Here is a 14,298-nt window from a genome sequence, read left to right on the forward strand (position 1 = left end):
TTAACCTGCTTCTCTTTACTTGTTTCATCTTTTACCTGTTCCTGGACATCTTCAAACTCTGAGCTGAGCAACTCTATGAAGATAGGCACAGCTCCTGCCTGAATCACAATCCGGGTCTGAAGAGAATTTCCTGAAGCAATATTTGTCAGTACCCAAGCTGATTCAAACTATAAAGATAAAAATAATTTTATTATCTTAGTAGAATTTAATAGGTTGTTTACTTACAACAATAAGGTTTTCTTTAAAAAAAAAAGAACTGTTTTCTATGCATGAAGAAAGAATCTGAGATCATTATTTGAATATAATCTATCAGGTAAATACTATATTAATTTAATAGAAGAATTCCCAAAGAAATAACCTTCATCAGGAACTCTGGGTGTCTAAAATTTCAGATTAAGGCAGAGCTGACATGAGACCATAAGAAGAATGAGGGAGTGTTTGGTACCATACTGTATTTTTCAAAAGGGTTAAGAAAGAATATATGCATTAATTTACTTATCACACAGGATATCTCTTAAAGGAATCATAATAAACTGTAAATATTTGCTACTTACATAGAGAGGTCTAGGTGAATCAGAAACAAGTACAGGAAGGATAAACACTTATTAGAGTAAAACCTTTATGTAACCTTTAGCCTTAAACCATGTTTATTATCTAATAAAAAAATTTAAATAATTTCTATAAAATAGGAAAAGTGAAATGGGGAAACAATACTAGTGTAAAATGTATAAAATATAGGCAGAGTGAAAAAGGCAGAAGACAATTTAAATGATTAAGCAGACCAAAAGGAATTAACAGGTATACAACTAACAGAAATGGCAGCTTTAGACCATAAGAGATTCCAATAAATGAGCAGCCTTCAAACCAAGGCACAGAGGTAAGACTTTTTTAAAAACATCATTCCTAAAGGTTAATAAACTGGTAAACAAAAGGTATGAAGGAAATTATGGCCAACAAAAAATACAGCACATTATTAATTGTACACATCTCTATGGTACCTTGACTCATAGATGAAATCCAAGAATGGACTCCTAAAATCCAAGAATGAATTCTCAAAATCCTATTTAGAGTTCTTAATTAAACTTCAGCTTTACTTCCTTCTCCAGTTCTGTCTCCTATTTAATATTCTTTAACGAAGCATACATGTGGGGGCAAAAAAATTTAGAGATATGCCACTTGAATGAGAATCTCAATTTAAAAATCATCAAAAAATGGAGCTGTGATTCTTAAGCTTTTGGGTCTACTGAAAGGTAGCTGTCATATAGAAAAATAAATCAATCACTTGGGGTATAGAAAAATGAAAGAAACAGGAAAGCAATTTGATTAGCGCAGTCCAAAGATACATGAATGAATGACAGTAAATTCATAGCAGAAGACACTTAAAGAAGGGGATATTCAAAGAAAACCTATAAATGTGAAATACAGAAGTGAAATAAAGTGGTCTGATAGCCAGTTAGGACACTGATATTACAGCAGCAGGGAGGCCAGACTAGGAGCACCACAGTTAAAGGGACTTTTTTTTGCATGATAACTCCTTACTATAATCTCACTCGCTAGTAAAGTAATGCTCAAAATTCTCCAAGCCAGGCTTCAGCAATACGTGAACCGTGAACTTCCAGATGTTCAAGCTGGTTTTAGAAAAGGCAGAGGAACCAGAGATCAAATTGCCAACATCCACTGGATCATCAAAAAACAAGAAAGTTCCAGAAAAACATCTCTTTCTGCTTTATTGACTATGCCAAAGCCTTTGACTGTGTGGATCACAACAAACTGTGGAAAATTCTGAAAGAGATGGGAATACCAGACCACCTGACTTGCCTCTTGAGAAACCTGTATGCAGGTCAGGAAGCAACAGTTAGAACTGGACATGAACAACAGACTGGTTCCAAATAGGAAAAGGAGTACATCAAGGCTGTATATTGTCACCCTGCTTATTTAACTTTTATGCAGAGTACATCATGAGAAACACTGGGCTGGAGGAAGCACAAGCTGGAATCAAGACTGCCGGGAGAAATATCAATAACCTCCGATTTGCAGATGACACCACCCTTATGGCAGAAAGTGAAGAAGAACTAAAGAGCCTCTTGGTTAAAGTGAAAGAGGAGAGTGAAACAGTTGGCTTAAAGCTCAACATTCAGAAAACTAAGATCATGGCATCTGGTCCCATCACTTCATGGCAAATAGATGGGGAAACAGTGGAAACAGTGGCTGACTTTATTTTTTTGGGCCTCAAAATCACTGCAGATGGTGACTGTAGCCATGAAATTAAAAGACGCTTACTCCTTGGAAGGAAAGTTATGACCAACCTAGACAGCATATTAAAAAACAGAGATATTACTTTGCCAACAAAGGTCCGTTTAGTCAAGGCTATGATTTTTCCAGTGGTCATGTATGTATGTGAGAGTTGGACTATGAAGAAAACTGAGCATGAAGAATTGATGCTTTTGAACTGTGGTGTTGGAGAAGACTCTTGAGAGTCCCTTGGACTGCAAGGAGATCCAACCAGTCCATCCTAAAGGAGATCAGTCCTGGGTGTTCATTGGTAGGACTGATGTTGAAGCTGAAACTCCAAAACTCTGGCCACCTGATGCGAAGAGCTGACTCATTTGAAAAGACCCTGATGCTGGGAAAGACTGAGGGCAGGAGGAGAAGGGGAAGACAGAGGATGAGATGGTTGGATGGCATCACTGACTCAATGGACATGTGTTTGGGTGGACTCCGGGAGTTGGTGGTGGACAGGGAGGCCTGGTGTGCTGCAGTTCATGGGGTCGCAAAGAGTCGGACACAACTGAGCGACTGAACTGAACTGGTAAGTTCAGGAGACTTTGAAACACTGCATATAACAAAATAAAAACTCATATTAAATCACCTCTGTAATTAAATTACTACCCAAACCAATGTTCTAGCCATTTTCAATCTGTCTGAGTTGAAACCTGACATTTATACAGGCCTTTATATTTTAAAAGGATTATTCACATACTCTTAGCTGTTCCGTACAACAACCCAGCCAGAGATGCCTTGGCTTTCTAGTTTATTAATGAGGAAACTATCAGCAAAATATCCAATGATCACTAATGATTTGAGTAATGTAAGTTGAAACTATTAAGACAGATAGTAGTAGGCTTATGGACCAAATCAGTTTCCTCTCTGAAACACACCTGTAATAATGACAAGAGCCTTTCAATTGCTTGTGGTTTTGGTATCAAGGGCAAGTAATTTCAATTAATGACATGCCAGATTATTTAGGAAAATTGAAAGGAACACAGTTCACCTACAAGGTAGTTTCTTTTGCTTACTAGGAAAATTAACTAGTTTAAGAGAGACATTTGAAGTGAGTACAAAAGCAAACTCTCCTACAAGAAGGAAGGCTCCAAGTTCAACAGAGTCGTCAGCATCTGAGAGCAAGTCAAAAAAATGAAAACTCTGAGGAAAAGCAACCTGTAAAAAATGAATAAAATCAGCACAGACAGCAATCTATATCAAAGAGAGAAAAGGTTTGCAATGAGATTTTGATGCAAAAGAAATGGTAACAACAACCTGAGTAAATAAACAATATATTAAAGAGTTATCAGGGCTTCCCTGGAGGCTCAGTGGTAAAGAATCTGCCTGCAATGCAGGAGATGAGGGTTCAATCCCTGGCTTGAGAAAATCCCCTGAAGAAGGGTATGGCAACCCACTCCAGTATTCTTACTGGAAAATTTCATGGACAGAGGAGCCTGGTGGGCTACAGTCCATAGGGTCACAAAGAGTCAGACGTGACTGAAACAACTGAACACAACACACACAGAGTTATCAATGAGAAGAAATCAGAATACTAATTGCTCCCAGAATTCAAACTGCTGTTTGATGAGGTTTAGCACCAAAGGTCTCCCAGAGAAAGAATTCTAGATGCCAATGAAGTGAATAAAATGGAGAAAAAAAAAATTAGAGTGATAATGATTAGTAAAATGGAGAATAAGCAAATAATAGCCAGAACATGAATGGAAGAAAATTGGAAATTAGGACTTTTCAACAAAAGAATGTACCAGAGTTGTGTTTATTACTAAGAAGTACATAATGATTATAACCTGAATCCAAAGAAGAGTCAAAGACTCTCTTGGTGAGAATGGAAATCAGAAAGTAATTTTGCCATTACTGGAGACAGAAGGAGATGAATAACTATAACCAGAAAGCCATTGAAAACCAAATCATATTCATGGATTAATGAGGCATTAAAATACACACACACACACACACACACACAAATGGTGAAGATTACTGTGATGTTTACCTTGTAAAAACTTATCAAGCTCTGTTTGTACAATTTTCTTCACCAGTGTGTATGTGTGACATCTATGTATGTATGTAAGAGACAGAAACAGAAAAAGAGAGAAAGGGAGGGACAGGCTGAGAACTCCCCATGAGTTAAACTCCTATTAAAGTGTTCCAGGAAGCAACTTTCTTCTTGTGTTTACATGTATTTAATATGTAAGTATGTTTTTAAAAAACTGGGTGAACTTTGAACTATGTTTCTCTTTCACTGGGTATTACAGTCATTACTTTTTGAGTGCGGTGAATGTTTCAGCCTCAGGTCCCAGACTAGATTCTAACACGAGAGTTGATAACAAAAACAACTGCATAAAGTTATACAGAAATGGCCAGAAAAGGTAATCTAAGTAAGTAACCATGCAACTCAAGAAAAACTCAGCAACATGATGAAATGAAAAAAATCCAAGAAATGGTACCATCAGAAGTAATACCCAAAATAACTATAATCTTTACTCCTCTTTGTTGTTCTAAACTACTATATTCTTAGTGTTCTAAGAATGGCATCATGCGAGGAAACAACCTGTCATGCAGCTGTGACTGCTTACAAATTGTAATTCCACTTATTTTTCACTGTCCAGAAATTTCTAAATAAGCCTACAACTGAAATCTGAAGGGCACACTGAAGATTTGGTATGTTCTCTCTTTCCCTTCTCAATCTCTACCTTTTGGTGCCCAGTTCCTTAAATAAGGAAAATGAGAATCCAAAACTGAAGTACTTCTGACCTCCTATCAAGTTTCCCACTCCAGGTTGAAGTACGCCTGGCTCCCTTTCTCCATTTGGATCAGGACTCTGTTGCTGGCCACTTTGCCGGTTCCACTCTGGTTCCTAGCAAATGCCAGGCTCACCTGGAGAGCAAGTGAAAAGAGAGGCTCACATCAGAAAAATAAACCCAGATATCAAACTCTGGAGAGAACAGTGCCTGAGTCATCTGAGCAACCTTTCAAGATAGGTAGAGGGCTCAATGAAGATGGGAAAAACATAGGAGGATGAAGGCTTACTGCAGTTTATCACATTAAGCTTGTAGTGTTAACAAGAAAGGTAGAAATGGGAAAACTAATTTAACTCAAATTTACAACTTTAAGAGGAATATCTGTTTAATGACTGGAACTAAAAGGCAATTTACTTATAGTCTAGCTATTCTTGTAAGTTTCTCTAAGAAGGTTTGGGAATACATCTCAGCACTGCAAAGGATAGTACAAAAATGTTGGATCTGGACTCAAAAATGCAAACAAAGTGGGTCCAGGGAATACACCATGAGGCAGACCAATCTCATGTCAAGGGCTCAAGTATTCTGAGACCCACATGTTACCAAGCTTGAGAATGCTGTTAGTTAAATAGCATAGTCTGCTTCCAAAGTCCTAGATTCCATCCATGATCATCTCATTTGAGGGCAAGTGAGTATTTAGGTAGCACTGCCAAAAGCAGGCATTTTTATCACCTTGGTTTGCAACACCCCATTGGTTTGGGGATGAGGAAAGCCAGAAAGACAGTAAAGAGACCCTTCACTAGGATTCACAATTCTCTGTATATGGAATGAAGGGATTACATTTGTCCAAGGATTTATTAGTGAGTTAAGCTATCATGACTATGTATTATTACTCTCTTTCTGGAAGAGAAATGACAAACATCTCATTCCAAAAGACACACTATTCAAATTTCCAATATGCAGGTAGGAGTATCAGTGACAACTCACATCCTAGTGCTCTCCAAGGAGACAGAGGAAGGAGTACTCTCCAAGCTTCCCAGAGTATGCCTAATTATTTGACCATGAAACCTCTTGGAATATATTTATTCCTCCTGCTTTTGGGGTAGTCAAGATTACCCATTAGTCACACTGGAGAAAGAATACTATGTTAAATGTACACAGAAGAAAATCTGAGGATGATGACAGGTTTGTTTTCTCTCTCAGTCTTTGGACTGCTAAGGTGAAAATCATGAGGTGGTCACTTCCAGAGGAATCATTTCTTCATCTTTCAGCTTAATAAATAGTCTGTACAAGGGAGGAATCTGAGAATTTTGATACAAGCAAATTAAAGATTTCTGAAGGCTTTTATCTTCAGATATGTTAAGATACAAACTCCAGGATTACAGAATCAAAATGATGTAGAATTTACAAGTGTTAGCTAGGAGATGGAATTGTCTGAGAGAATATACTGCGCTCTTTAGAGAGGACTGGAGAGGGTAGGAATGGGGAAAGATCCAATTCTCTGACATTTTTCATCTTAGGACTAGATGTACCACCTTCCTTTAATGAATCCATTAAGGAACTGGACCTCTTCAACCATCTACTAAAAACCAAGTCCAAGAGTAAATTTAGGATCTCCAAATTACTCTTGCTGTCAGGGATAGGAAAGAAACATATTTTCACATAAACAAAATGGTAATTTTCCCTACCTCCCTCTTCCTATAAAGCTTTTCAAATGATAAACTGCAGTAAGGCTCTTCATTTGGTCCCTGTGATTCTCTTGACAGGTTGCTTAGGGGCTCAGGCTTAGGACTGATCTCTGCAGTGTTGGCTGTCTGGATTTCCTTTTTTTTCCTGAGAAAAGTCCTCTTTCTTTGCTCTCTAGGTGAACCTGATTATTTTCCATGTGTATGGTGATCCTGGCCTTACATGGGGATCAGAATTACAATCCAGGAGGCAGCTAGCAAAACAGAATCTTAATTCAAATGAACTTGGGAATTAGTAAGTGTCAAACTGGAGAAGAAAACTGATGGGACACTGAAGTACTCTACCTTTTCTGGATTTCTTGTTTTTCCTCTGGAAGGAACTCATCACCGCAACAAAGAGTAAAAGAAAGACAAAGATGGGATGGGAAGAAAGGAGAGAAAATATCAAGACAAAGCATCAAGCTTATGAATTCTCAATAGTGCTCTGGACAGTAAGGAACCTGGGGAGAGGAGCTATTACTTATTAAAAAACACCCCAGTCCTTACTGCAGCCTTAGAGTAAGGCAAAGGTAATTAAACAAGAGGGTGAAAGTTATCTTTATGATTAACTTGTTATTAGCAAGTATCTACTTGGAAAAATAAGCCATTTTGTAATCTGCATGGGACCTAACTGATCTTTAGAGTTGCAGAATCCTTCTAAAAGGTTTGAGTCCCTCAGAAAAGATCCTATAAGTGAGAATTTAGGAATCACATAAATTTGTTAAAGAATAACACAGAAATTGATTCAGCTAATTACTACAAGGAAGTCTAGCTACTGAAAGATTACCAGTTTACTTAAGATCTGACTATTCAGAAACAATATAGTATTTTTAAATTTATAGCTAACTTCCAAGATGCGAGTCAGTTCATGGTTCTTTTACTGTAAAAATTATCTAACACCAAAGTTATAGAATTTTCTCTTGGAATTCCTATACAACAGTACTGACAGAGTAAATTAACACAGGAGAAGGCACCCAGATTCCCAAAAAGGCTACGTTCTTGTCAACTCTTTTGGGGTGAGCGGGGGAGAAGATTAATTAGAACCAGGTTTGGGAATCAGTGAGTCTCTGATCTAGCCCATGTTACAAAGCCCCAAAAAAGCCAACAAGTATAATCTAAAAATCCTTCAAAACCAAATTTTACAGAGTCCATATTAGGTCCTTAATAGGTCGTCCTCTACTGCAAACAATTCCCTACCAGCTAAGTATGATCCATAGTCATCATAAAATATAATCTTTTACATGAGTAAAAATGACAAGAATTTTAAACAGTAAAACCAAGGACCTGGATGTTTACAAGGAATGAAAGCAGCTTGCAATGGGTTGTCAAGAACATCACTATCAAAAAATTAATCCTTCAACTAGATTAAAATAAGTAACAGATCTGTATACAAAACATAACTTTGCAATGGAAATTAAAATATGAGGCAAGAAATGAAAATGGTCCGCACCTGCAGTGTACAATTCTCTTTTCGTTTGAGGAACTCCACAAACCTGGCCACTACTCCTGGTGTGCTGATGACTTCATCAATAGGAGGATTAGGTTCTGTCTCCCCATAAAATAAAAGAAGAAAAACAATCCTTTGATTTCAAGTCAAGGACTTTATAAAGCTCAAACTTACTTCATAATAGCCCTCCCTCAATTTAAGCATCTCTTTCATGCTGGAAATCTAAAAAAGAAAAAGAAAATGTAAAATTGAGTTTGGTCACTCTGAAACTAGGGTTGCTTAAAAGATTTCAAACTAAGGGATGCCTTAACATGAAATGATGGGCAGAATTCCTAAAAATTAAAAATTACTGCCTCTATTATTTTAGAAAACTTAGAAAGTAGGGGGAAAACATCAAAAGACAACCACTGTTAAGTCTTTTTTTTTTTTTTAATATAAAGTGTCTTAAGAAACTGGATTAGGAGATTCTGATTTTACAGGATCTAATTTTACAGCTGTAGTGATAAATAGGTGCCAGCAAAAATAAGAATGACTTGCCAAATTAATCTCATTTTCATTTATGACAACAGAGTATCTTATAAATAAAGTCAGTCAACAGAAATGTATTGGGTAAATAGATAAGAAATGTCCTAAACAATTAGCATTGTAATTTCAGCAAGAGATCTGACGAAGTTCTTGATGACATTCATGTAGCTCTGCAAGAAGCTGGATGACAGCACTACTAGGGACTCTCAGCCAAGTCAATGGACTCACTGGAAAGAGATGACTAATGGTTCAATGTTAATTTGGAGCAAGCTCTAATGACATATCCTCTGCCTGGTTCAACATTTTTATCAACCATTCATATAAACACAACAAATAAATTTGATGATTACAATAAAAATGAAGTCATTAATATGCTAGATTACAGAAACAACATATAGAAAGAACAATAAGCCAACAATAAGCTGGCAATAAAACAACAGGGGTAAAGTAACATTCATATTTTAAAGCAATTTAAAAAATTCACATGGCTACATAGACAAAACCTAAAAACAGTTCATAAAGGAAAGTACTAGGGAGTATGCTACTGCTGCTAAGCCACTTCAGTCGTGTCCAATTCTGTGCGACCCCATAGACGGCAGCCCACGAGGCTCCCCCGTCCCTGGGATTCTCCAGGCAAGAACACTGGAGTGGGTTGCCATTTCCTTCTCCAATGCATGAAAGTGAAAAGTGAAAGTGAAGCCGCTCAGTCGTGTCCGACTCTTAGCGACCCCATGGGCTGCAGCCTACCAGGCTCCTCCGTCCATGGAATTTTCCAGGCAAGGGTACTGGAGTGGAGTGCCATTGCCTTCTCTACTAGGGAGTATAGACTGTTGAAAAGACAATGAAACATTACTATGCCATGGCCACCAAAATAAATGATGCTAGCCTGAAGTACATTATTGGAATATATAGTTTCAAGACCAGGAAGACAATCTCCCACACACTTTAGAGTAATAAGAATGTAATAAGTATCATATTCGAATTATCACATTTTAAGAATGGCTGGCAAACCAGAATACAGGCAGGGAAGTAGCAATGTGGCAAAAGGCCTTAGAAAACCACACTGTCTGAGAAAATCATTTCAGCATGCTGAAAAGAGGTAAGACATTTTTAGAAGGGGGTGGGGGGGAGGGAGGTATTTTTACAGGTTGCTGTGCACAAAACAATTATCTTTTTCCATGGTGCTACGTTTTCATTCTAGTTATCTTCAAGAGATATATTAATTTATCACTAATGATTCCAAATAACCATAACCTACTATTGGGGGTCAGGAAGGAAGGCCAACTATTTTAAGTATTTACTATCAATATTTCCATATGGCTTAGAGTTCCAGAGTTCTTACGTGCTCAGAAGACAAGAAGTATCACATCTCATCCTACTCTAATTATACCAAAAAAAAAAAAAAAAAAAAAAGGCAGTTATCCTGTCCACTAATAAATCCATACTTAAATCAGCAATAAACTGCTAACATTAAAATCAATAATCACTACTCTTCCAAGTGATACTTTAAGTTTTTCTTAAAAAAGAGTGCAGTTTCTCATTTTAAATTAACATGAAATGTTGCTACTCTTATTACTTTAAGATCTTTTATAAAATGCCTCAGATATGAAAATAATGCCACCTTCTGGTACTGGTAAGATCACACAAATAAAAAAAGAAATTAAAAAACTAGCCATGGCTCATAGTATACATGTCTATAAGCATCCTTTTATTCTGTTGATAGACATACTCCAAAGCAAGCTATCTATGTGTAAAAAATAGATTATGGGAAAGTAATATTCTGTACATAAATGAAAAATACTTAACATATTCAGAACTCACCTTTTGAAAGCAGTTTTCTGAATTTCTGTGTTGCTGAAAGCTGTTGCTCTGGGCTATTGGAAAATATCATTTCAATCATGTCAGAAGTAATAACACCACCCTGGAATCACAAACAAAAAGCATATATAATAAAATTTTAACTTAAATTCAAAGGAAAACAAAGATAAGTGGCCAAGTTACTGAGTTACACATAGGTAGCATAATCTTTGCATGTATAAATGCATGAGATGATTAATAATACAATGAAGCCAAAAATCTTTGTCTATCATTAAAAAACTCACAACTGTTGAGAAAGTAACCTTAATAGTAAACACTAAGATAAGGCATTTATTCTTCTTCCTCTCCTGCTCAACACATGGCTGGCTGTTCCTTGCATTCAGATTAAATGTTAAGTTCTAAAACAAGGCTTTTCCTGGCCTCCAAATCTAAAGCAGCTCCTCTCTCTCTACCACATCATTCCGCTTTAATCCTATGCCCAGCTCTTTTCACTATCATTCTTCTTAGTTACCTGTTTATTGCTTAGGTCCCCCAGTATTCTATAAGCTTCATGAAAGCCAAACACCCTATCTTACCACTTTATCCCTGATGGCTGGCATACTGTAGATGCTCAACAAATATTTACTGAATGAATACAGAGTAGTCTTGTATAAATCACAGATTCTAGCCACTACCAAATTCAACAGCTGACTCTTAAAGTTTCTGTTGTCTTGCTTTATAAAAACCTTTCACTTTCCCACTAGTCTCTTGCTTTTTTAGTGCTTTCCTAAAACCCATCCTCAGCATTAGTAAACTTATTTCTCAGGATCACTTGTCACAATGAAATAAAGTTCTTATCATTTCATGAAAGGTAATAATAAGATAAATAGAGGAAAACTGCACTAAGTTGTAAATGCTAGATGGTTGGTAAGCAATATCTAACACTTAAGAATAATGAATAAAGGATAAAAATGGTAGAGACCTAATAGATATTGAAGAGATCAAGAAGAGATGGAAAGAATACACTGAAGAACTGTATAAAAAAGATCTTAATGAAACAGATTACTACAATGGTGTGATTAGTTACCCAGAGCCAGACATTCTGAAATGCAAAGTCAAGTGGGCCTTAAGAAGCACTGCTGTTAATAAAGTTAGTGGATGCAATGAAATTCCAGCAGAACTATTCAAATCCCTAAAGGAGGATGCCATCAAGGTTTTGCATTCATTACGTCAGCAAATCTGGAAGACCCAGCAGCGCCCACAGGACTGGAAAAGGTCAATCCTCATTCCAATTTCCAAGAAGGGTAGTACCAAAGAATGTGCTAACAATCAGAAGAGTGCTAACCATTGCACTCATCTCCCATGCCAGTAAGGTCATGCTTAAAATCTTACATGCTAGGCATCAGCATTATGTAAACCAAGAACTTCCAGATGTCCAAGCTGGATTCAGAAAAGGAAGAGGAACTAGAGATCAAATTGCCAACATTTGCTGGATTATAGAGAAAGCAAGGGAATTTCAGAAAAACATCTATGTTTCATCGACTATGCTAAAGCCTTGGACTATGTAGATCATGACCAACTGTGGAAAGCTCTTGAGAGAGATGGAAATACCAGACCATATTACTTGTCTCCTAAAAAACCTGTATACGGTTCAAGAAGCAATAGTTAGAACCCTATATGGAAAAACTGATTAGTTCAAGATTGAGAAAGGAGTACAACAGGACTGTCTGCTGTCACCCTATTTGTTTAACCTATACGCTTAGGAGAAATGCCAGGCTGGATGAGTTACAAGCTGGAATCAAGATGGGTGGGAGAAACATCAACAACCTCAGATGTGCGGATGACACCACTCTAATGGCAGAAAGTGAAGAGGAACTAAAGAGCCTCTTTTTGAGGGTGAAGGAGGAGAGTGAAAGAGTCGGCTTAAGACGAAAAATTTAAAAAACTAGTATCATGGCATCCAGCCCATTACTGCACGGTAAATAGAAGGGGAAAATGTGGAAATAGTAACTGATTTCCTCTTCTTAGGCTCCAAAATCACTGCAGGTGGTGACTGCAGCCATATCAGAAAATGATTGCTTCTTGGCAGGAAGTGATGACAAGCCTAGACAGTGTGTTGAAAAGCAGAGACATTACTCTGCTGACAAAGATCCGTATAGTCAAGGCTATGGTCTTCCCAGTGGTCCTGTATGACTGTGAGAGCTCGACCATAAAGAAGGCAGAATACCAAAGAATCGATGCCATTTAACTGTGGTTCTGGAGAAGTCTTCTGAAAGTCCCTTGGACAGCAAGAAGATCAAACCAGTCAATCTTAAGGGAGATCAATCCTGAATATTCACTGGAAGGACTGATGCTAAAGCTGAAGCTCCAGTATTTTGGTCATCTGATGTGAACATACGACTGATTGGAAAAGTCCCTGATGCTGCAAAAGATTGAGGGCAGAAGAAGAGAGCATCAGAGGATGAGATAGCTGGTCAGCATCACTGATGCAATGAACATGAACTTAGGCAAACTCCAGGCAATGGAGAGGGACAGGGAGGCCTGGCATGCTGCAGTCCATGGGAGTCCAAGAATAACCCATGGGAGAATGAAGCATTCTGCTCTTAAGAGTCAGAAAAGTAACTTTTCAAAGTAACTTTGAAACTTATAAGTCTGATTCCTGAATAAACAAAAGTACCTACATGATCCTGTTAAGACTATGCTTTCACAAATATCTTTGTTTTCTTCCCTCTCTTATCCCTTTATCATGTAAGATATATTGACTTTACATTCACAGTATTTAAATACAGTTAACTTTACATCATAGCAAGTTAAAGGATATCAAAGAGTGAAATAACCATCACTCAAGGACTTTTCCCCTTCTGAGGAAAAGGTTAGTAGATCTTCAGCTGCATGAAGGACAGCTATATTATGTTATGAGGATGTATGATCTTGTCATTGTCTTTATCTGAGACTCAGTTTAAAGACCTGCATATGGATGGCACAATGACAAGAAGTAGATTGGGATAGTTCATTTTATGTGTTAACTTGGTTTGGTTGTGGTACCCAGCCATTTGGACAAACACCAGTCTAAATGTTGCCATTGTCTAAACATTGTCTAAAGGTTATTTTTTAGATGTGATTAACATTTTAATCAATACACATTATCCTCCAAAATGTGCGTGGGCCTTATTCAATTAGTTGAAGGGCAAAGATTGAGATTTCTTAAAAGAAGGAAATCAGTCTCAAACTTTTACCTGAATTTCCAGCCTACTAGCTTACCCTACAAATTTCAGACTTACCAGCTCCAACAATTGCATGAGCCAATTACTGAAAACTCAAATAATCAATGGATCAACCAATCTCTCTCTTCCTCTCTCCCAATCCCCAAATTTGTTCTATTAACTCTGTAGAACCCTAATACAGTTCACAAAATATGTCATAATCATTTAACATCTACTTGAAAAAAAAAAAAAAGACAGCTCAACTTCCTGAAGAGTCTGTAAGAATTCACCACAAAATGATAGTGTTGGCAACACGTTTACGTAGATTTCAAAGCAATTTAAACTGCTCTAATCCCAAAAGAAAGCTGGTCCATAAAAACTGAAAGAGAAAAAAAAACTGTAAAATACTGTGCATAATATACTATTATTTGTCAAAAAGAAGGGGATTTTTCTCAAAAGGAATAAGTTGAGAATTTAGTAACAGTGGCTGTCAGCGGGGAAAGAAATTGGGTAAGGTAGAAGAGAAAAAGATTTTTCTTTTTTTGAAAATCATGTATATATATGATTTGTTAAAACATTATATACAA

General features: G+C 37.1%; 1 protein-coding gene across 1 annotated transcript in view; it reads right to left on the reverse strand.

Moving 5' to 3' along the window:
- KPNA1 (karyopherin subunit alpha 1) overlaps window positions 1-14,298 on the reverse strand; it is a 70,926-nt gene that overhangs the window by 21,290 nt on the left and 35,338 nt on the right. The window contains exons 4-6 of the mRNA XM_006057209.4: window positions 10,533-10,632; window positions 8,190-8,284; window positions 36-167 (exon numbers count right to left, since the gene is read on the reverse strand). Of these exons, the coding sequence (XP_006057271.1) occupies window positions 36-167; window positions 8,190-8,284; window positions 10,533-10,632 (327 nt within the window). The remainder of the gene's footprint in view (window positions 1-35; window positions 168-8,189; window positions 8,285-10,532; window positions 10,633-14,298) is intronic.

The sequence above is a fragment of the Bubalus bubalis genome, chromosome 1, assembly GCF_019923935.1.
Source record: "Bubalus bubalis isolate 160015118507 breed Murrah chromosome 1, NDDB_SH_1, whole genome shotgun sequence".
Lineage (NCBI taxonomy): Eukaryota > Metazoa > Chordata > Mammalia > Artiodactyla > Bovidae > Bubalus > Bubalus bubalis.